Here is a 23558-nt window from a genome sequence, read left to right as displayed (position 1 = left end):
ATTCATAACTCCAATACAAATCTGTGACACAGAGGCACATGGAACCAGGTCTGTTAACACAACACTAATTACAGACTATTAACGTGGCAGTTCTATTGTAGGGGGCTCTGTTTCTACAGTTTGATAGCAGTGCAGAGCCGGCAACGCTAATAGAAGTCCTCTGGCTGATAGAGAGGGAGACAATGGCAGTGGGCTGTATGGATCTGCGTTTGATCACTAAAGACACTTTAGCCAGAGCCTTTCTGGAGGTGGAATGCTTGGCGGCTCACCCCTGCTATTTGCCCTGACAGGCACATCATTAGGGGTAATTTGTACATGTCGGCGGATCAGTCGATTTCCGACTGGAGTGCTGCTTCTTGATAATCACACTTCAGGAGGAGAAAGGGAGAGAGTACAGAGAAGAGGGGGAAGATGGAGATAGGGATGAGAAAATGTTTGAAATAGATGGGGCATATTTCATGACTGATTATTAATTTTGCCTACAAACTCCGAACCAATGCAACATTTTATTGATGGAGATAAAATCAAGCTCTTTATGTCTCTCAGTTACAAAAAACAACAGCAGATTTATAGGCACATTCATATTCAGTGCCATGCTGTTCCATTGGATGATTTATTAATGCCACAGTGAAGTCATTTTCTGCACTTTAATCAAGTAGAAACGAGATGCTTTGTGCTTCAGATGTGAACGCCTCAATCTAACATACTGTATGACACGGATATGAAAATGAGTAGTGCTTTTAAAAGATAGAAATCCAAGCAATATGACATAATGTCTGGGGTGAATTAATCCATCAGTTCACTTCTGGGAGTGAGTTAATGTTTGGATAAAAGCTTTTGACAACACAGGAGACATATTTAGGGAAACAGACAGAGATAAAGAGATCGTAATTTAGAAATATAACCCTAAACATAATGTGGTTTGTCTGCTGGATAAAAAAGTACTTTAGCCTTTACGTTTTTGTGTTGTACAACCAGTGCTCATACAGCATAGCAAGAGGGACTGATAATTTTTGAATGTATTCAGGCCTCATCCTAATAAAATATGCTTAAACCCAGAGGATTAGTAATAGGAAATATAATAATTCAAGTTTTTTTGTCAGCATGCACAAAGGGACTTCAGGGGATAAGTTTGCCTGGTAAAGTCAGTATTTTAATGCAGGCACATATGGGCCTCAGGGCCACTCCATGCCTGTGTAAAACATTTTTTTCAGTAGCTGCAGGCAAAAGAGACGTGGTTAATGAGGTTGACAAGACTTTCTGCAAAGAGAGGTCTGAGCACCAAACAAGCCCTTTCCACACTGCACTTAGCTCCAGGCTAAAGGAGAAAGCTCTCACACTGGCAAACTCCAAAGTGGGCTAACCCTGACTTTAGTCTAGGGCTTGCTGGTCCTGCTCTGGAGCTGGGTTAAGCTCGGGTTTGTGGCGTTATCCCAAGCAGCAACCTCCAGGGCTGAAAACTGAAGCCAACACCCAAGTGCCAAAAACTGCAGTTCTTTTAATGGCCACTTGAGGCTGCCTCCAGAAGCAAGTCAACCTCTATAGACACCCACGTTAAAATGCCCAACTTTACAGCAGAAATAAACATGTTTACAGCCTGCTACAAAAAAAGTTTTGGTCTCTGTAGCTAACATCCCCTTGCATGACAACTGTACGGGGGGTGAAGTTTTATATTAGTCACCAGTTTACATTTTATTAAGGCTTAAAGTTACGCCTAATTAAGAGTGGGCCTCTTTGAGTGACAAGCTGTCTGCCGACAGTGTCCTCGGCTTCTCAGTCAGATCCACCCCTTGCTCCTCCACAGCGCCAGCATCTTGCCCAAATATGGTCACTTCTAGGTCTAAAAAAAAAACAAGATGCCGACAGTCAAAAAAACAAACTTGAGGCTACAAAGTTGGAGTACACAACCCAATGGATGACATCACCATAGCTACTAGGGCTGAGCCAAAAAATTTGAAGCTTCAAATCTTCATTTGATGGCACGGGATTCGATTGTGGAAAAAAAATAAATTGAATATTCAGCCTTTTTTTTTCCTCCCGTTTTTTTGGGGGACCTTGAACGCAACACCATCTAAGACAAGGAAATAGAAAGCCCGACGTGCAATGAATGGAGACCTATTATCCTGCTTGAACACAGACAACTAAATTCTTTCAACGATGTGACTCAAAATAATGATAAAATAGATTTTATTGATGTAAAATAATATGCTGATGGGGACATTTTCCACCAGCCCGCTGCGCTCTGAGTCTGGTGTCAATGACACATATTGCTCTGAGTCGCGCATCTGTCTGCTTGCACTGCAGTGCCCGCTGAGGATTTTAATTTTTAGTATTAAATCAAAAGTTAAACACCAACAACCAGAAGTGTTTTTTCGTTTGTGAATATTTTTATTTTAATCTAGGGTTGCAAGAAACTACCTTTTCGCCATAATTTGTAAGTTATTAACTTTTTTGGACTTTTTTTTTTTTTTTTCCACTCAGCAACCCCCTTAGAGACTTAAGAAGTTTGTTCCAACGTTTGTGGTTGGAAATCAGTTCAACACAAACCAGATGGAAGATGCCGTCAACACCTGTCTTCTTTTCAGTCTTTCCTTTTTCCATCATTCTCCATCTTTTCGATGTTTCAGCATCAATCTCACATAAAACCTTGCTAATGGCACCTTTTTAACGTCGCTGCTTGGTCTCAAAGAGTAGTCACGCATCATTCTAGAATGTAAACATCAGTCATGTTCCTACGGACATCGAACCCAGTGCGAGTGGAAGTGCAGTGTGAACAGCCCCTGGCTTGGGTTAACCCTTGGTTAACTATGTGTGCATGAAAAGGGGTTAAAATATGAAATATGCAGGGTGAAAAGCCCTACAGAAACACATGGCTGTGGCAAGCTGCATCATAATTAGGTGAATCCTTCATTCAGAGAAAGCTATGTACAATGAAAGAGGGAAAGGGGACGAAAAGCCTGAGGCAGAACTAAGCAAAACAGATATGGTAAATTTGTAGTATCCTATTATCCATTGGTCCGGGATAAGATATCCTTGTGCTGTAATATTTCCACGAGGATCCAAAAGTTGTGTCTCTAACCAGTACACCACAAAGAGAAATCACCGCTGCTATTACTTAAATTTTTTCCGGATGGTGTAGAAAATGGGCTGACAACCTGCACCCTCTATATGTGCACACATAAGGTTTGTGAGTGATCATCTAGTTCTATTCGGTGCTTGGAATCTAAAAATAAACAGACAAAACACATTTCATGCTTCTCCTGGTGTACAAACAATAAACATCTCACTGTATGGCCATAAACAAGACAGCATACTGACCCAGGTTGTACCAGACGTCCATTTCTCCACTCAGCGTTCGAACTTCAATTATACTCTGGCCCAGGAAATCATCCGATTCCCTCTTCAGACGCTGCTTCACCCTCGACTTGATGTCATCGTCCTCGTCCCACACACGCACTTTAATTCGGTCTGAGGAATTGTGGCATTCACTAGCAAACGGGGAAAAAACAACATCGAAACTGATTTAACAGGACAGAATTCCATACAAAGTGTTTATGAAGAAAAAGCTTGACGGCGATATGTAGACTTTAGACTTTGACTGATGAATCCTTGAGGCTAGTATAAGCTCTGCTATAGGCACATGAAAAACTAGAAAGAATGACATTTATAAACATTTTATAACCAAGAATTTTTGATACTTACAAGTGGAACTTCTCCTCCCAGACAGGATTGAGGTTGCCATAGATGGTTTTGGTTCTCTTCTTGGTCTTGCCCACCTGAACAGTGACATATGGATCACTGGATCCTGTCTTGTCCTTTGCCTGAAGTCCTTGGGCACAAACAACTGTTGCGATGATGGAGAAACAAAGACATTAGAAACATCCATTGGCATTAGTAAGAATTGTGTGACTGTCTTCATGAATTTTCTGTCAGTTGTTTGTCAGTGGGCTCACCTGTGATGGTGATCTTGGCTGACCACTTTGAGGTGCCGTCCAGAACGCTCTGCTTGATGGTCTTCATCTGCTGTGCATGGATGGCCTTACTGATGATAAACACCTCCCTGATGAGTTCAAAGATTTCTGGTTTGTTCCTTTCCCTGATCTTCATCCTGTCCTTCATGGCCATGATGATATTCTGAGTCCGGTCTTCAGCTCCATGCTTAGAGCTCTTCTCCGCAGCACCTATACGTTGAACAGAAACATATACAGATTAAAATCTGTTTAAAAAAATACTGTGTTGTTTCAAGGTTTTCTGGGCAGTACTTACGTTGTAGACAGTCAGCATTCAGCAGCTCTTGGCACTTCTCATGGCACTTGACTCCACACTCAGAGCAACGCATGCCTTGGCGGGCTATTCCCCACAGTAGCCCCTCGCACTCATAGCAGTATGTTGGCGTAGTGGCAGTCCACACCTCGAAGTTATGTGGTGTAGTGCAGGATATGGGGTAGATGAGAGCCTGCAGGGTCTTCTTGTACACATGGTTTTTCTACAAAAGGAGACATTATGTTTTTTGGCTATGAGTAATGCAAATGGCCCAACTCGAGGGGCGGCACCAAGCATGTATTTGAAAATATCACTGTGTGCAATTGGATAACACTACGACCAATCAGAACAATACACGGGGTGACGTATCCAGAGCTTAGCTACCAGCGGAGCTAACTGGTAAATTAGACTCTTGCTGTATCCAGTCGGCAAAACAGCAAAAACGTCCTTGCAAAGGAAAGATTCGAGCGCCGTCTTCTGTTCCTCTTTTAGAGAAAAAGCCAAGTCTAACTCGTTCATTGTAGCGGCCAAAGCCGTTTCAAACAACTGGTGTTCATCCGTAGCCATCTTGCAATGTTTACTGACTGATTCCGGACTTTGTCGTCACAGCGCTGTCATCTGTTTAGCTCGCCTCTGGCCTGCCTGTATCAGATACATTGATGTGATTGGTGCAGCTCGGCTACAAGGGCATGGGTAATGAGCAATGAAAATGAGTGACTCGCTAAGCAAATTCAAACTGTGCTCTAGCGAGAACTCTGGATTTCCAGGGTAGGGAAAGAGATGGCAGATAAAAAAAAACACAAGGGCACTAGGTAATATATAACACCTACGCCACTACAAGCTAGAGGTCTTCACAGGTCTACCTGGACCCTAGGATCCGAGAGTTGGCTGTGCCATTAGTGTGGGAGTGTTTGAATGATTAGCACCTTGAATGGTAGCCTCGGCTAAGATGATGGCCAAGAAAGTTTATGATGTTATACTCACCAGCTCCTCATCCTTGATTGAGGACCGAGCAGCCATGGCAGATGCGATCCCCGCCTTCCTGGCTTGGACGAGAGACTGAACAACAGGTGAAAAAGGAGATTTTAGCTAAGTTAGTATTTATCAAATGTATAAATATCCCACAACCAAGCACACCTCAAGGTATTACTACAAAAATGAAAGTCAGTATGGCTGAACAGGTGGCCGGGGTGGGTGTAAAGGTGGTGAGTAGGGTTATTGTTTTTCTCACTAATGAATTCTTACCAAATGATCAGAAAACCCATGTGAGTATTATTAGTTTTAAGCAACTCATGAAAAGGATGACCAAAAATAACAAGTATTACCAGTATCAGCACTATAAAACAATTCTAAAACCATTAGCCACAGATTTTCGTGGAAGTGTTAGTAGTGTATTCTACATTTGCCTTTGTATTATTTGTGGCTGGGTTAGGGTTGTGAAGGGAAATGCAAACCAAAGGGGTGGGGGAATGATTTGTTAATTATATATTTTAAAGATAATATCAAGTAGGAGGTTGAACTAGCCATGATCAAAAGTATACATGCAATGTTTTAATTTGTATTAAACAAGGAGTTTGCGATCAAAGAGATCAACATGCTGTAGATGTACATATTTGAGCCATCAAATGCTGCTTAATTGGTCCTACTTGATATTCTGTACTCTAGCAGGAAAGGGAGTGGCAACTGGGTTCTATTAACTTACCATAGCCTGACCAAGGAGAGTGAATGCATTCAAGAGAGTTGTGGGGAATAGTTTCAGGTTTAAGAGAGGAGGGAGAGAGAAATTAGCAGGCGGATTGCATATTTTCATATCGTCTCCATTTGTTGATAACAGTCTCATCCCAAATTCAGCTCAAAGGTAAAAGAACTGTGACCTCTGTGCTGGTCTCACAAACAGAAAGACGTGCACTCACAAAGAAAGAACAAAACAAACAGGATGACTTGTGACACACAGTATATATGGTGAAGGAATGACGAGTTAGTACTGACCACATCGCTGACCAAAGGGATGGGTTTCTTTTTACGCAGGTCTGGCATGCTGTCAATTCCATACAGACCAGATCCACCACTATACATCAAGAAAAAATAGCATAAATTTTAATAAAAAATCGTCATATACAAAAACAGCACTGGATAGCAGGATATTTTACACTGTAATCACAATGGTCCAGTAACTATAGTCACACTAGAAGAGGTGGGAGCAGGTCATTGTTTTGCAAGTTACAAGGAAGTCTCAAGTCTTTGCACTTGAGACTTTGTACACTTTGAGTCTCGAGTCCTTAACAAGTCATTATATGGTCTTTACCAAGTGTCATGGCATTTTAACAACAGAGGAATAATACATTTCATTAATAAAAACCATGAATGCTTTTTAAAATCTGTATTTCTTAAAACAAGTTTGTTAAACCAAGTGTGACTGAACTTCATCATAAAAGGCAATGCTGACATTGCAATTTCATAGCATGTAGCACTATTAACCAGTGCCACAACAGAAATAATTTTGTATGTTTCTGTCCTGTCTTGTATTTAACTTTTGTATTTTAGTTTTTTCCACCATTTCAGTTCATTTTTAGTAACTCTTGTACTTATCCTACTTATACTGTTACTCTATTAGGCACTGTTCTTTGCTTTTGCTCTTTGAAAACACATCTATCTTGTATGTATGTAAATTTTGCCAGCTATTTAATACTCTATTGTTCTAAAACTGGGGCCATTGAGTGACCCTGATCCAGGGAACCCACTGGTTGTCTGGTTGATACTGGTTGTGATCGTTAAAATTGTGGTTACTGTACTTAGTGTTACTGTAATATGAAGCTTTCTCTGGCTCAAGAATTTCCTTTGGGATAAATAAAGTTCTACTGAATTGAATTGAATCTCATTTTAAAAATATGTTTATAACTTTCTTTTCCCAAATTGCTTGGGGGAAAGTATAGAGTATTTTCAAGTCAAAAGGCTAAAGTACAAGTGAAATCATGAGTCCTTGGTGTTTAAGTCCAAGTCTTTTCGTTTTGTCGAATCTAAAGTCATCAAATTTGTGACGAAAGTCCAAGTCATGTGACTTGAGTCCATACCTCTGCATATTAGTGATAAAATGCTCATTTATTGCCACTTATTATTAATTAAGAAGTTCAAAATCGATACTTAAAATTGTGTCTAGCAACCCAAACGTAGGTGTTAACAATTCATGACTTACCCTGGTTTGACCCAGGCTTGTCGTGCACTGGGCTCTTCATCTCGAACCTACAAGATTTCAAAAGTGAGAATTTAGGCAGACTTACAAAGGCTCACACATTGGTGTTTATCATGAGGAAAGGGAGGTAATGGAGAGTTTGAACTGGTTGAGTTTCACCTCTCTGATGTTACAGACCATGCAAAGTCAAATAAAAAAAATAAGTGATGATGCTTTTAAAACACACGATCAAATAACTGTTGCTGAACTTTTTAATTGAAAGCGATGTTATGTGGAATGAAATGGTGGACCAACATTACGTAGTAAGTTCTATTTCACAGGTCGAGACGCACGAAAAGTCTGTTTGCCCACAGACTGCTTTAAGAGACACCCCAGAAAATCCAAGGGAAGTAGATAAAACATTTGCAGGGATTTCACAAACCAACCAAAATTATGACTGGGGGGGATACACGTGCAAAGTCTTCTACTTTTTCCTCAAAGGTAAAGCCTTTCATTTGTAGACTTGTTTCTCAAATGACAGAAGTTAAAAGTTGAGATCCTTTTGGGGTTCACTCTCTCAATAAAAGTCTCTGATAGCGTTTGAAAAACTTTGAGGGAAAACATAAAGCAGCAGCACTACCACAAGCGCTACAAACAGAATTTGGGAATCATACTCTAAAGCTACAACATGAATGAAACCAATGATAAACTATTTATTATACAGAATAACTGAAGTGATGGGACAAATGTCTTTTCCGGAATACGGGATGAAATTTCCAATAAATGTTACATATCAGCCCTATGATAACCTGTATCATTTGCATAGCGCATTGTGTTTCGGGGAGCACATTCCCTTTGGCAATGACAAGTAATGGAGAAACAAACAAAATTATGCCACAACAATCAAAATCAACAAAACAAAAATGCTAAATATGGAGCTAATGTTGTATGAGTAACCTGATTATCTTCTCTCCCACACTCTGCAGAGACAGAAAAAACACAATAGGATTAAAAATTGTGTAAAGTAACTGGAGTTGACATATCTATTTTGACCATATTTGCAAGAAGGTGGTTTAAAAGACATAACCAATAAATTAATGACTCTCAAATCAACAAGTGTTTATAAATTATATCATTAAATCACATTATTACACACTGTAAGATGTTTTTTTTTTGCTGATATTACTGGGCTTGTCATCACTTGAAGTCAGAGAAAATATCCTTAAATATACCTGGTATAAACTCGTCTTGAGATTGGGATCCCTGAGATCCTTGAGAACTGTAGGACCCATGGGACCCCTGGGAACCCTGGGCAGATTTGGACAGTCTTTGCCGGCTTTGCCTCTTTTCCTTCAGAATCCGCTGGAAATTAGCTATACGCTCTTTGTGACTGGCATCGGTAGGCTTTACTTGATCTGCCTCATCGAGAATGTGGCCTTCCCTAATTGGACTTAACCGCATCTCATCTGTACTGAATACTGGACACAGTGGACTCTCGCCCTGCCTTGCTGGACAATGGTCTGGTGTTAACTCGAGGTTGGACAGTTCCCCGTCTGTTGGACATTCTCCTTTTCCCTGAAGTGAAGTCTCTATGGAGTGATATTCAGTTGGCGTGCAAGGAGAGTGGCTTGCATCATGGGGGGATGCTTGAAGGGAGCATGGGATGTTCTCATGTGTCTCACCACAGTCTACGTAAACCGAAGCCTCACTCTCCTCCTTTGGGGTGCCAAATTGAGTGTGATTTTCAGTCAGACTAAAGTCTCCCTCTGTATGCTCTGTGCTGCTCTGCTCTTCCTTGGCTTCACTGGCTGGTCTGACAGGGGATGGAGATGCCTCAGGCCCACTATCATTATTGACACATTCAGAATTGGATCCATCCAACTTTTTTAAAGCCCCCGTCAAAGCCGACCTGAAAGTGAGTACAGCCTTGCTAAAGGTTGTTAAATCAAAACCTGCATTGGGAGTCTTGGCTGCGCTCCCAGGATCTATTTCAGAAGACTCTTGTGACAAAGATTCTTCTGCTTCATCCCTGGAAATACTGTGATCTGTCCACTCTCTGTCCAAACTGTCGGCAGACCCCAGATCAAGAGTGTCACCAGAAGATGGACAGTCGTCGCACAGTGAATGTGGCTCCAGATAACCATCATCACAGTCCGTCAACAACACAGTGGAGCAACTAAGACTCCTGGAGGGCTCACTACCCTGTTCATTTGCACAAGCATCCATGGTGTGGTAACCGGAACTACGTGAGTATGGGCAGTTTGCAGAACAGTCACACTCCAAGTTTTCTTCCTCAGTTTGTAGCCTGGCAGGCCTCCAGTCAACCACGCTGGAAGAACTTGAAGGAGAGTTGTAATGGTGTCCAAACAGCAATGAGAGATGCTCAGAACTGTTGTTTGAAGAATGACCCGGTGTGCTGCTTTGCGTTTCCTCTGTGGTGCACCTGTCCCAAACACCTAGACAATTCTCAAGCTCTTCTCCACTGTTTGTACAGGAGCAGATGTCGTCCTCACTCCAACCTCCTCCACTTATACTGTGCTGCATTTCAACAGAAGGCCACCTGTCATATTCTGTGTCACCAGAAAAGAGGCTTGCTTCCGGATAGTTGGAACTGTGACACGATGACAGAGAGCTGGTGCTTTGGTAGTCTCGGCCATGATGAAGCTCCAGATAGCAGGGGTCAGGTTTTGCAGGGCCTAGCATGTGCATATTTGAACTCTGCTTTGAGTTCTCTTCTTCTGTTTGCTGGTCTGATGGCAGAGTGACTCTATCGACAAGCCATTGTTTGGGTGACATCTGAGATGGGATACATCCTGCATCATTTACACCATCTTTGCGATCAAACAGTGGACTTCCTTGAGATATGATGGCGTTCTGTCTACCCAGGCTTCCTCGTCTGATGCGGGATTTTTGAGAATCAGGACTAGGATGAGGTGCAGCTGAAGCTCCAGAGTACAGCTCTCCTATTTCACTGAGAACTGCGTCAACACAATAGGATACTTCATCCACCGAGCCTCGCACAGATGTTAGATACTGCCTCAGGTCAGAAATTTCCTCCTGGATCTTGTTGATGCCTTTCAGCTCTTTCAGGATATGTTCTACTATGTTACTAGAGCCTTGCTCCGCCTCCTCATCCTCCGTCTTGTTTTTCTCTTCTTCACTGTTGATCCTTTCAGTAAGCCTGGCATCAGTATCTTCGACAACTCCAACGCCATCCTGGCAATCAGAACTGCTGTTTTCCCCAGGCGGGGTGAGGTCAGCTTTGGTGCAGGTAGTGTCCACTGATGACAGGTCATGGAGGGAGTCATCCTCTGGCCCCTGAAGGCACTTCTGCAGCTTTCTGCGCAGGCTCCGCCCCACTTTGGGGCTCTCTGATCTCCTCTCCTGCAGGCCTCGCCTCTTGGGCGAGAGTGGAAGTTGCTCTGATTCGTAGGGTCCATCCTGTCCACTAAGGTGTCCTCTGGGGAACATCCCTGAGAAGAGGCACTCTTGATCAGCTGTTCCCATACATGGACAAATCACTGCCTCAGTGACTCTTCAGGCTGGCGTAATCGTAAGCCAACATCTTAAACTTCAAATGCCTGAATGCCTGTTCCATGACTGACAAAAAGATAATAAGTTATTCTGTTGACATAGAAGTGTATTGTTCTCATGTGTTGCTCATTTGGTTGGTAGTTCTGCTATGCCAGGTTTTTGCTTTGTATTTGCTATAGAATAGCACCCAAACCTAATCATTAAACCACCAAATCAAGAAAATTGTTTATATGCTACTGCTAATGGATTTTCTCAGTTATCAAATTCATATTTCTTATTTCAATTACAGTGATAGAATTGGACTGACAACTGAACCAACAGACCAGACAGTTATGAGAGAAAAACAATAAGTACTTCTTTTGACACTGATTACCGCATACTTACATTTCAACAGTCAACAATTTATGGCCATATTATGGCTTTAAATGTATTTGCTTATATGAGGTCACATTGAGAGTATATACTACTAAGCACAGTACAGAAGTAGGATTGAGAGTGTCTATAACTGACCTCCTCTCAGTCAGAGTTGCAGAACGAGCACCATGCAGCTGCTTACATCTCTGTAATTAGGATGCTTTAGAAAGGCAGCTCGGTAATTAGATGACAGGTCAATTCTCTCCTCTAAGGCCATGTCATTCTTTCACACCCATACCAGCTGCATGGCTTGAGACTGTGGCTCTGACAGATCATGGACAGTGTGTACACTAAAGGGACTATTGAATTCTGCCAAAATGCAACATAAATCTATCTGATGGCATTACAAAACATCCAGAACTCTATGTAATCCAAATCAAAAGTCATTTCTGCATATGGAATGTCTTGTACACAAAAAAGAAAGGGTACAAATTGAGAAATTATACAAAAATGTCTGATATGGTCCTTCCATTTAGTCATAATATATAGTAGACATAGCTCAGTGATATCATCTTTGTACACTGAGCATCACCGTTTAGATAATTAAATCATGAATTCAGAAAATCCTGTAATGGTGCCATGGTCAATTCTTGCTGACTGTCCCTAAAGATCAGACAGAGATATGTGCTTTAAACAGGTAGGATTTGTTAGGGCTAGTAAATATAAAGCACTTTTAGAATTTGTTATGGAAACTTTAACTTTTCTTTGGATGCTTTATTTCAGCATGTGCAGCCTGTGCAAGATCTCCAACAAATTGTATGACATAAAGACTTTAATTACAGCCTTAAACAAAGCACACACACAATGCACTATGGGTGCACTAACAACAGATGAATTACCAAACTGACCACAATTATTTTGCACATTTATTTTTATAAGGTAACATAATATGATTACATTACTATGATGTTCCTTAGCTTTCATTTTGCTAGGTGAATTCCTTATTAGAATAAGTAAAATGATACCAGAGAATGGATAGTTCCCAACTACATTAACACACCCCTGCACTGGAGGTCCCCAATAAGCACTTGAGCACTGAAGGTGTGTGTTAGCCTGATAAGAGTTTGGTAGGCAGAAAATTATTAGCCATCCTGTCAGAATAGAATGTTTCCTATTGCTATTGAATTTGAAATGAAGCTGATGAGCATATCGGCTAAATGGAATTAGGCTTTCTGAATGTACTGAGAGCATTATTGCTTCCCTTTAAAGTATCATGCCATTTCTGATTAATAAATATGAACAGGAATATCTGGCTTAAACACATTTCCTACCAAATAATTAAAAACAATCATCTGGCTTCACTTCTAACAAACACCCATGAGCTGCTATGGGTGCACTTCAATAGTCAGTGATTTCTTAGTTAGCAGTCTAGGGTAAATAAAGGTTGAAGGGTTGTTGGGGTCAGGACTACTTTCCAAGACAGTCATAGTGATAGCCTGCAGCAGTCTCTTTTCTCTCCTTACTAAATGGTCTGTGGCCTGAATAAAAAAAGACATCTTTCTTGTGAAGTTTTTTAACTTCTTATTAAATAATGACATTTACTATGACAATTTTGATCGTCTGACAAATGAAACAAGCTGAAATTCCGTTGTCTCTCTTGAAGTACTGGGCACATACAGTAAGACCTTTTCATTGGCCAAATATGAGTTATGTACATTATAACATGTATTATTTAATCAAAGTCCACACAAACTTAAGACTAAGTGCATAAAAGGACAACATATACTGTGTATTAAAATGTAAGCCTTACCTTATGGGGAAATTATAATCAAGAACAACCTGTAGATATCATCTTGCAAGATCCATTAAATCCACAGTCACGGTAACTTCCCTGTTTCTCTTCAAAATGTATCTATTATCAAATGTCTTGCTCTGCCTCAATTAAACCAGCATATTTCTTTAACGGACAGAGATGCAGAAGTGCTGAATCCCTACTTTCTACTGCTGGAACGCCAAGCTCGTGCTTGTAGTAAACCATGATCACACAGCAGCTCATGCTCAGTTAAGTAGCCATCCCATCTCCCCTCCCACCCTCTTGCATGCCTTCTCTGCTCTCTCTCCTTCTGTCCTCTGGCAATGTACTCCAACACAAAGCTAATCTGAGGCTGTGAGACTGCCAGCTCTCACTCTCATTCATTCTTTTTTCTGTGTTTCCGCATCTGCCAGTTGCTGATATTCATGATTTTGCTTGTTCTATTCATAAAACTGTGAAAACACCCCTATCAGACATATCAGTACCACTAGTTTCCCCTGAACCGGTGATTTCCTTGCTGACTTTCACTTTGTTAATGAAAAAATTGTAAATAGGAAGGAATTTCTATTCAAAGATCGCAGCTCAGTCGTATCAAATATGGGTGTTGAAACTGACCTGGCAGCCAGCTCCAGTTCCTGCTCTACATTTGCCCCTGTGTGCCGCTGTGTCAGACACTTTCGAGGAAACTGTAAACACGCCACACATCTCATCTCATGCTATTCCAGGGTTGCACGTTTTTTTCTAGAGAACATTTTCCAGGGCTTTTCCAGGATATTTTCAGTGATGATCAACCTGGTATGACAGACTGAGATAGTGCCATGAAATCATGTTTTGCATGCTTAGAAATTACGACAAATATTAGACTGTAGCTGCCCATTCAGTATCATCCAACTCTTTCAACAATGCCCTACAATCATTTGAAATTTCTCCTCGCTAGAGTTGAATCAAAAACCTGCAGGCAAAATAAGCTGGCAAGTACGTCAACTTTTGCAACTGATCCAAACATACAAACAAATTTAAAATAATTTAGCCATTTAAAGTAGGTTTGTAAGAAAGCAGTGTTGGTCTGTAAACCTAATAAATGCTAGCAGTTACTAGCCAGTATTAATACTCACATTTGAAGAATAATGTTACTTGTATTATTCAAAGTTTTCACCACTTAAATTGTAACGCTATCCAACCTGTAGGTGCTCCATGTGATGTGACTTTCATATGGCAATGTTATCCATTTTGAAGAGCTACAATAGTTAGCCTAGTGGTACATACTAAGCTAAAGGAAAATACAAGAATGTTGAAATAAATTTCCAGGACAACACAAGATTTTCCAAAACCTTTTCATTTTCCTTTCATTTTCCATGACTGGAATATTGATCAACTGTTTTCCAGGTTTTTCCAGGACACGTGGGAACCCTGTATCCTCTAAATGTAAACAAGCATGTGAGGATGTTTTCCATTATTTTATTATGCTGGTCACTGTTACGCTGCTAGACAGATTAACAACCAATCCTAATTCATTACAGTCTTTTCGCATTTAGCCTTGTCTCCTAAGTGTTTCCCTTCGTCTTGCAATAAATGGCACTTAGATAGCTTTCACCTTGCTTTGCATTTATACTCATGTCTTCAATCAGCCATCATTTCCAGTACACGCTAGTCTCGACCAGTCCGTGCAAACCAATCATTATAATGGAGCCAATCGGGGTTCTATATGAGCTACTCTTTTACTGCCGTGCCATAAAAAGCTTAATCAAGGAGATGAACCCCAGTTAGGGCTGAGATATTCTGTTTTCATATGCCTACCCTCTAAAGATTTTCGATTGGACTTAGATGCAGGATTAGATTTGTCATCTGGTAACGTGCACTGAATACAGATTCTTCAGAAGTGGTATTGGAGTTTGGTTCAATATGAGCCTTAATGGCATCTGGTTCTGACACCAAAAGCCAATTATAATATCATAGAGATCAAAACAATCCCACATCATTTCCAACACTTTTTATGAAAGTGTATTCTTCAGAAAAAGTAGGGGCTCCAAATAGTACAAATTAGGGCTGGGAGGTATGACCTAAAATTTATATTACGGTATAAATCGAATCCCTTCACGGTAACAGTATATATCGCAGTATAAATTTAAGTGTAAAAGTTATAATAGAAGTGTTTCTGAATGGGTTTTGTAGTCCCTTAGCAAAGCTAAATTAATAAAAAAAAAACAAAAAAACAACAACAACAAAAGCAAAGATATAATGTATTTTTTAGAGCATTTATTGTGCAGAATGTAGATCTCAAAACTCAAAATTAAAACCCAGTACTCTATGGTGCAAAATGTCCCCTGGGATCTATATCAAAAGGTAATTTCCTTCTTTTAGCAAAATCCTAAATGACTGAGTTGTGTTTTTTCCACCTGGACCTTTATGCTCTGCCATTTCTCCTCTAATCATCACACTGTAACCTGTGACAGGTTGCTATGATACCACAACTATCACACATTCACATATGGAGGTTTTTGTGGAGCCCCTAGCATCACATAGGTTTACATTACCAAAGGTTTATGACAAAATCTCTTGCCGAAAACCAACTCCTGTGTGCGCACGGCGAGAGAGGAGAGGGAGAGACACTGTGCTGCTGCCAGAGTAGACACTGAATGAGTTCCCTCTGAGCGGTAAGTCGCTAAAAGAGTCTGAGAAGTCCGGGGCTGTTCATAAGACATTAACTCACTCACTCACAAGTTCTCCAGCAACACATGTCGCACGTGCTACGCTAAATCACGGACGTGAACCAGCTCCTCTTGCTCCGCTGTCTCTGTGCTCGCAGCCATTTTCTCACTGAGGCAGGTGTGATGACGTCATCGACGATAGGACGGTAGAGCGCAAATCTCTACCGTGGGCCAAATTTATATCATTTCTACCGTCTACCGCATATACCGTGCAGCCCTAGTACAAATGATCAATTATTACTCAGGGTGTTAATACCTTTGTCTGAAAGTTATACAGTATACACAAATGTAAAAAAATTAAGGGATTATCAGCACGGACGATGTGATTGCCACGTCTTCTGATCTCTTGCACTACGTTCTTCCCTCTCATTAGGTTGTTCAAATAGCCCATTATTTTTGTCACACCCAAGAGATGAGATGGTGGGTAAGACCAATGAACCCTGGACCACAGATTTCAGTCCATCTTTCATTCCCTAAAAAAAACACTCTTTTCAAACATTCAGACACAATACTCGATGACTACCTCTAAGTAAATATGACATTCAGTGACACATTTGTCCAAAACTGTAATTGCTAGTCATAGTAGAACCTGAGAACTGCCATAAGTGAACCATGTATTAAGGCAAAATATAGGTCCCTGAAACAATAAGTGATGGACCTAATGATGTAAGAAAATATTGTGTAACCATGAGCGTGGCGAGGACCAAACATGTTTTGTTGCAAGAATAAAAAACAATTACAGTTCTAATGTCATTATAATACAATTTAGTGCATCATCTTAAACAACCAAAGAGGTTAAACTCAACCACTGTCAAAGACTTGCAAATGTTTGGATATGTCTGTGCATGGATATGTGTAATCTTTGCGTATGTGTAATAGGGTTGGAAAGAAGAGGATAAGAAAGTCAGACTTCAGAGGTGATGAGAGATCAGGTGTTGTTGATACTGAAGTGGAACACTGCCTACCTCCCGGAGCTGAACCCTGACTTTATTGATGGCCTTCAACCAACGAACTCTGGATGGGGTAAAGGGTAATGGCGGCCCATCATCATGGAACCTGGGTTGCGTGGATTTAGGAGTAGAGTGGCAGAACGAGATGGAGACAATCTCTCAGTTGCCGTGCACTTTCAATATAGGACATACAAAAGTATTAAAAAGCAAAAACCTTACCTTAGGAGTTTAGAGGACCCTCTCTCTGCTGGAATGTCACTTTTCAGGCCCCGTCCTATGTCAGGGGACAAACTATGTCTCTCCTTCTCAGCGTCAGTAGAGTGTCCATTGGTGGGATGATGTCCATTGGTGGAATGTTGTCCGTTGGTGCGTGCCTGTCCATTGGTGGAGGGGTGAAAGCTAGTACTGTGGTAGGAGTGGAAGGACTCCTCCAGCTCTGACCCTCCAGTGCTCTCCTGGCCAGTCTCACTAAGCTGGGAGCTGGTCTGGCTCAGGTTTCCTGACGACCCAAAGCGACTACTTTCCACTGGACTACAATGGTGAGAGAGGAATGAGGAAAATATTCATCGTTAAAACACTTTTATTGAGAGCAGAACTGGGTAAAGGCTACGATATATATTATTTTTGTGGTTCCTATAGCCAAAGCTAGATAAGTGAGAATTGTTACATAAAACAAAGTACTTCCTCGTTATTAGTCTTAATGCTTTTTATACTAAAACAATCAACACAAGTAGTTTTTGGCATAAACCTCTTTCATCTACTACAAATTATATTCAAATGTTATTTAACTATTTAGCAAAGGTCTACTTTTATTAATACCCTTTCTAAATGATCAATTGGTATAGTATACTAGCACCACATCATGCCCTACAAAGATACCCAACCTTGCAGGGAGGCGGTTGCATGTTGGAAAATAATGAAAATATGCATTAAACACTGCATATTCTTCTTCTACATTAGAACTGAATTTTCAAATAGAAATTGCACACATAAGTGCATGCTCTAATTTGTGCTGTGACGTATCAAATCCCCTGCAAATGTTAGTCCTTGCTTAAAAGTGTTGAATTGTAAACACAATAAAATCTGCATATTTTATTGTCAATGTTTTCCTTTCAAGTGTTCACAAGACAGGGTACATATAAATGGTGTCTGATGGTTAGTAAACTAATGGAGATGCAGGGTTGAAATGCAAATAGATGAAGACAATAAAATATGCAGAGCTGATATGTGCGTGTGAAGTTTTACCTTTTATAAAGTGGCATTTCACAACTGCTATCATTTTTAGAAACAAACTGCAGTTTCTGGGTTTATGGTAGGGATTTACAAAATGTGATATATGTGAAGAGACAAACTTAACTGTAAAATAATTTTTACTGCATAATATAAAACACAAATCAAATCAGAATTCCATGCAAAACTGAATTTACATTAATTATAACACTGCAGGCAGTCAGGCTTGTATTTGATCATGTAAATATGTCTCTTTACGAAGAGTTGCTAAGTCATTTGCATTTGCTGAGGGTATTACTTGATTTGTAACTGCACAACTATGAGGACTAAAATCCAAATGAATATCATTCGAGTATTAAAGTTCAAGTGAACCATGAGCCACTATCATAAGAGCAGCACAAGAAATTTTCTCTCTTTGATTAGTACATTCACATGTGACTCGCCCATGAAAATATAAATATGTAGATTTTGTTTTGGAATTCTGATTTGAAATTATAATGATGTAGATGCTACACACAAAATACCCACATTAATGAATATGCACAAACACACACACAAATACACATATGCTTAAGCTGAATATTAAATTAAACTAATGAGGATGGATTGCAGAGCTGAACAGGGAATACATTTTTTTTTCCAAAACGTCAATGCATCATAAATGGTTAGGGAAAATGCCATTTATTATGCTTCTACTAGCCTTTTTGCATTCAATAGATCCATCTTGGACTGGTTGTCCAGCTGCACTCCAGAGGTAGGACCTGCAGAGGGGTGTGTTTCTACAAGCCCTTCCTTCTCCTTTGGGGTCAGGGATGCTGAAGGATCTACTTCAGGAGTGGAGATGCAAATCTGGGGGTTTGCTATATCATCTGCGGAACCTACCGATTCACTTTTTTGGTCATCAGATGTTGCAACCTTTTGTACAGTATGTGTTTGACCACTTGTTGGTATGTTGTTAGTTTTGGGTTGAGATGTTACAGTTGGGGCAGCTTGTGGCTTAGGTGGCTCTGTCTGCCAAGGAAAACTTATTTTTGTCCCAAATAATGAAGTGGTGGGGGGCTCTTGTTTTCCAGCAGCAGGTTTTTCCTCTTGAAAGAGTCCTCCAGAAAGGGTTTTTAATCCTGAAAACAGACCACTCACTCCTTCTGTTTGAGGCATTGATGGAGTACCTGATGACACTGTTGGTGAAAATAGGGATCCAAGAGATTTTCCTGCATCAGTCTGTGACGAAATAAAACCAAGCACAGACTTGGCTTGAGGGGGCTCCGCATTGTTGGGCAACTGATTAACTGGAGGAGCAATATTAGTATCCACTTGGTGGGCATCAGTTGGGGCTGATTTATCATTCTCTTTACTTTCAGGGTCTCCTTTAATGACCATGGGCTTCTCATGTATTATCTCTCCCTCAACAGCTGTTGTCTCTTTTTCAGTATTTTCTACTTGATGGGTGATATCACATGTAGTGCTTACCGAAGCACTGGTGACAGAAGAGGGGGTTTCTGGACAAGCTGCCTCAGATGCCACGGCACTACTACTTGTAAGGCTGTCAGATTTTATTTGATCCTTATCTGGTAGGGTTGAGTCCACTGTTTTACTTGTGCTAGTCTCAGTGCCAGATTGAGATACTTTTGGTGGCGCACTTTCATTCTTAATCTGTGCCTGTGGAGTAGTGAAAGGCACTGGTTTGCGCTCAGCTGGTATTGGTTCAGATGGTTTAGGTGGTTGTCCCATACCCCCAAATAAAGATCCACCTATCCCCCCAAGTATAGATGCTCCAGTCTGGGGCCCTGCAGTCTGAGCAGCAACTCCTCCAAACATTCCTCCAAGTAAAGAACCACCAGGCTGTGCTGTTGCCGCAGATCCTCCAAACATCCCACCCAATAATGATCCACCAGTCTGGGGACCTGCAGGCTTGGCAGCAGCTCCTCCTCCAAACATCCCACCTAATATTGACCCTCCAGTGGTGGGGGCGGAGGTTTGAGGACCAGACTGAGGGGCAGAACCCTTGAATAAACCTCCCAGTAATGATCCAGCGGTTTGTGGAGCTGCTGTATCGGTGTTAGACCCTCCAAAAATGCCTCCTAATAGTGATGCTCCACTCTGACCAGGAGCAGCTTGGGGTGTTGTTCCTCCCAGTCCAAAAAGTGAGTTCTTCTGCTGTTGCTGAGGACCTTCAGGAGGAGCAACTGTTGGTTTGAAAAGGGAGGACATAAAGCCTGTAACTGCATCTGCTGCCGTGTCACCAACAGATTTCTCTGGCTCTGGAGGCTTTTGCTGTTCCTGGACTGCAGTATTTGCTGACTGAGTGGCTGGTGTTTCCTCTTCTACTTTAGGTTTTGTTGTATCTTGACTCAACTGACCACTCACAAGCTCTGGTTTTACAGGTTGTTGTGCTGCTTGTGCACAAGTTTCAGATTCTTTAGACTGAATATCATGAGTTACAGTAGTTGGCTTGTCAGCATCTTGGCATTTAACTTCTTCTGCGACAGTGCCTTCTGTTTTGGGTAAACTTGTCTCAAGACACTGAGCTGTACTGTCAGTTTGTAGTGTTTCTGGCTGGTCTTTGCTTTTGGTAGCAGTATCAGTTTCAGAAGTTTCAGGACCAGCTAGTGCTGGAGCAGTTTTACTTTCATCACTGGGCTTTAGTAGAGCAGTTGCATCAGAAGTAGTGCTGGTAAGAGATGTAGCTGAAGTTTTCGTGTCATCACTTGATTTTGGTGTAGCTGTTGTAGTGGGTGTTGTGGGTGGAACAGATCCTCCAAGCACAGAGGGCAAACTTTTATCAGATGGCTGATTAGGAGCTGAAGCTCCAGATAAAACGCCACCTGGAAGAGATGTACCAGTCTGTGCAGTAGTTGTTTGAGAAGCTTGTCCCCCCAGAATACCTCCCAATACAGAGCTACTACTTGGGGGTGCTGAAGTTTGGGTACCAGGCCCACCAAACAATCCACTAAATGGCCCACTAGTCTGAGGTGCTGTAGCTGAAGCTGCTGATCCTCCAAAAAGACCACCCAAAATAGACCCAGCAGTCTGAGGTCCAGCAGCCTGGGGAGCAGATCCACCAAAAAAGCCTCCAAGTAAGGATGTCCCTGCCTGGGGTCCCCCTGTCTGAGGAGCAGTTCCTCCAATCTTAGTGGGACCAACGGGAGGAGTAGACTGAGGGGCAGACCCTCCAAATAAACCACCTAGTAATGACCCCCCTGTCTGAGAAGCTGTTTGTTGGGGTGAAGAGCCTCCAAACATTGCCCCTAACAGAGAACTTCCAGGCTGAGAAGATGGCTGAGGGGCAGAGCCTCCAAGCAGGGAGAACAAACCTTTGCCTGGTGGGTCTTTGGGGGCTGATGATGCAGGTGCAGACCCTGGAGGAGAAGGACCTGTCTGGCTAGCACTCGGTTCAGTGCTGGGACCAGAAAATAATGAAAGCAAACCTTTTCCTGGACTGTCTGACATTGACCCTGCTTGTGAGGATGGGGCCTGTGTCCCTAATCCACTGATCATTGAAAGAAGGCCAGAAGATGGTGGCTCTTTGGAGGGAGCAGAATCTTGGGATGCCCCTTCTGTGTCTGTTTTCTTCTGCACAGTGACACATGCTGAATTTGACTCTATAGATGCAATATCAGTGCCTGTCACTGTGGCACACTGTGTACTATCTACAGTAGCATCAGTGGATGAGCTGGCATGCATTTCACCTGATGTTTCATTGGCTACTGCTGGGACAAGGCTACTGGAAACAGATGACATTTGGGAAGACCCATGTGCTGTTGTAAGCTCTTTAGTATCAGTAACAACAGTAGATGAGGCAGCAGGAGTTTGCTGTGGAGGTGACACAACATCATTAAAAACAGATAGTATACTCTTTGCAGGGTCTTTGGGAGCTGCAGTCCCTGGGGAAGTGGACGAACTTGCACTTCCACCAGCTCCTGGTGTTTGAGGAGTACTGGGGCCACTAAACATGGAAAACAGAGTGTTTTTCGGACTTTCACTAGAGGTGGACAAGCCACCCAGTATTCCCCCAAGTACAGAGGTGGCTGGCTGCCCTTGTGGTTGTGGCTGTGCTTGTGGTTTGGATTGTGTCTGAGGTTCCCCTTGTTGTTGAGTTTGTGGTTTGGCTACTTTTTGTTGAGATGACGATGTTGGTGGCTGAGGTTGTGGAGGACTGGGATCACCAAACATTGAAAACAGTCCTTTCATTGGGCTTTCAGTTGAACTTGAAGACCCTGGCAGAATTCCCCCCAGAAAAGATCCTGTTTGGGCTTGCTGTTGGGTGCTGGGACCACCAAACATTGAAAGAAATCCTGTATTTGGGGGGTCCTTTGGAGGAGCAGTTCCCTGTTGTGGTACCTCAGCAGCAGGTTTGGTTTGAGGGGGAGGCTGAGGACTTGATCCTCCAAACATTGATAGTAAACTTTTACCAAGTGATTCCTGCTGAGGGGGTTGTGGAGCTGCATTTGGTGGATGTGCTTGAGGCAAGGGCCCAGCTTTAGGTGCAGCCTGAGCAGTGTTTGGCCCACTAAACATTGATAATATACTTTTACCAAGTGATTCTTCTTGTGGAGCTGTATCTGCTGCAGGTGATGGAGTTGTGGGTCCAGATTGGGCAGCTGCTGTTGATCCTGTCAACATTTCTCCAATTGAAAATCCAAACAGTCCACCGGATGGTTTAGTTCCGGTCTCATGTTTTGTCTGTTCTGTAGAAGGGATAGTTTCTGACCTGCTTGTTGCAGGGCCTGTTGTTGAACTGGGAGAAAATGCTTGGGATATACTTTTGTTTGGGGGTTGGCTTTGTGTGGGCCGAGAGGTACCACTTTGGTCCATTGTTCGTTGTCTCTGTATACCCTTCGGTCTAGATGCCAGTGAGCCCTCTGTAACACTGGCTTTCATTTCCTGTTTCTGTGGGGGAGAGGGCTCAGCGCTAAATAGACTGCTAATTGATCCAAAGAGATTTGACACTCCTGTAGCCTCTTTATTTGTATGGGCACTGCCTGGTAAGGAAGCAGTGCTGCCAGTTTTGCTCTGGTCATTGAGAGATGTTTGAGAACCTTTGTGGGGTTCTGGCACAGGTTCTTCCATTCCCACTGCAGATTTCAGAAAGTTCATGATGCCTGCCTGTTGTTCAGGTGGTTTCTCTACTGGTGTCTCTACTGGCTTTCCAGCTGTAATTTGTCCAGGTGGTCCAGGTTTAGTGAGAGACTCTTTTGATCCTAAAGGCACTGTGACATTGGGCTGCGTTTGTGGGGCTGGTTGTTGTGCCATGGTAGTCTGACGTGAAAGTCTTGGTTTCTGTGAAGCCGTATGTGATTGAACTGAGGGGTGAGTCACTTGAGCAGCTGTTTGAACTGTGGGCAAAATTCTTCTGTGTGTGGTAGCTGGCGTCTGCGTTTGTTGTTTAACGCTTAAATCTGGCTGTGTCACAGCCGTAGATTCCTCTTTGATGATCTTTGACTTAAGACTTTGGAAACCTGACGTAAGAATGTTCTTTGAATTTCTGTCAGTGGAGGATATACTAGGTTTAGTTGATTCTGCCTGTGATGTTTTGC

At 42.0% G+C, this 23558-nt stretch overlaps 1 protein-coding gene across 3 annotated transcripts in view; it reads right to left on the bottom strand.

The window, feature by feature from the left end:
• unc13bb (unc-13 homolog Bb (C. elegans)) overlaps nucleotides 1-23558 on the bottom strand; it is a 93010-nt gene that overhangs the window by 25755 nt on the left and 43697 nt on the right. Inside the window, exons 9-17 of one of the 3 annotated variants that reach the window (XM_078161900.1) lie at nucleotides 17011-17322; nucleotides 16807-16897; nucleotides 7457-7503; nucleotides 6253-6331; nucleotides 5248-5322; nucleotides 4267-4486; nucleotides 3954-4181; nucleotides 3703-3844; nucleotides 3319-3488 (exon numbers count right to left, since the gene is read on the bottom strand). In XM_078161900.1, coding sequence (XP_078018026.1) covers nucleotides 3319-3488; nucleotides 3703-3844; nucleotides 3954-4181; nucleotides 4267-4486; nucleotides 5248-5322; nucleotides 6253-6331; nucleotides 7457-7503; nucleotides 16807-16897; nucleotides 17011-17322 — 1364 coding nt within the window. Of the gene's footprint in view, nucleotides 1-3318; nucleotides 3489-3702; nucleotides 3845-3953; nucleotides 4182-4266; nucleotides 4487-5247; nucleotides 5323-6252; nucleotides 6332-7456; nucleotides 7504-8389; nucleotides 8413-8664; nucleotides 11075-16806; nucleotides 16898-17010; nucleotides 17323-23558 lie in introns of those variants that run through there. The other 2 variants (XM_078161899.1, XM_033647236.2) reach the window with 2 other exon arrangements.

The sequence above is a fragment of the Epinephelus lanceolatus genome, chromosome 19 (genome assembly GCF_041903045.1).
Source record: "Epinephelus lanceolatus isolate andai-2023 chromosome 19, ASM4190304v1, whole genome shotgun sequence".
Classification (NCBI taxonomy): Eukaryota; Metazoa; Chordata; class Actinopteri; order Perciformes; family Serranidae; genus Epinephelus; species Epinephelus lanceolatus.
Note: the sequence above shows the minus strand (reverse complement) of the source record. Positions and strands in the feature narration are given on the sequence as shown.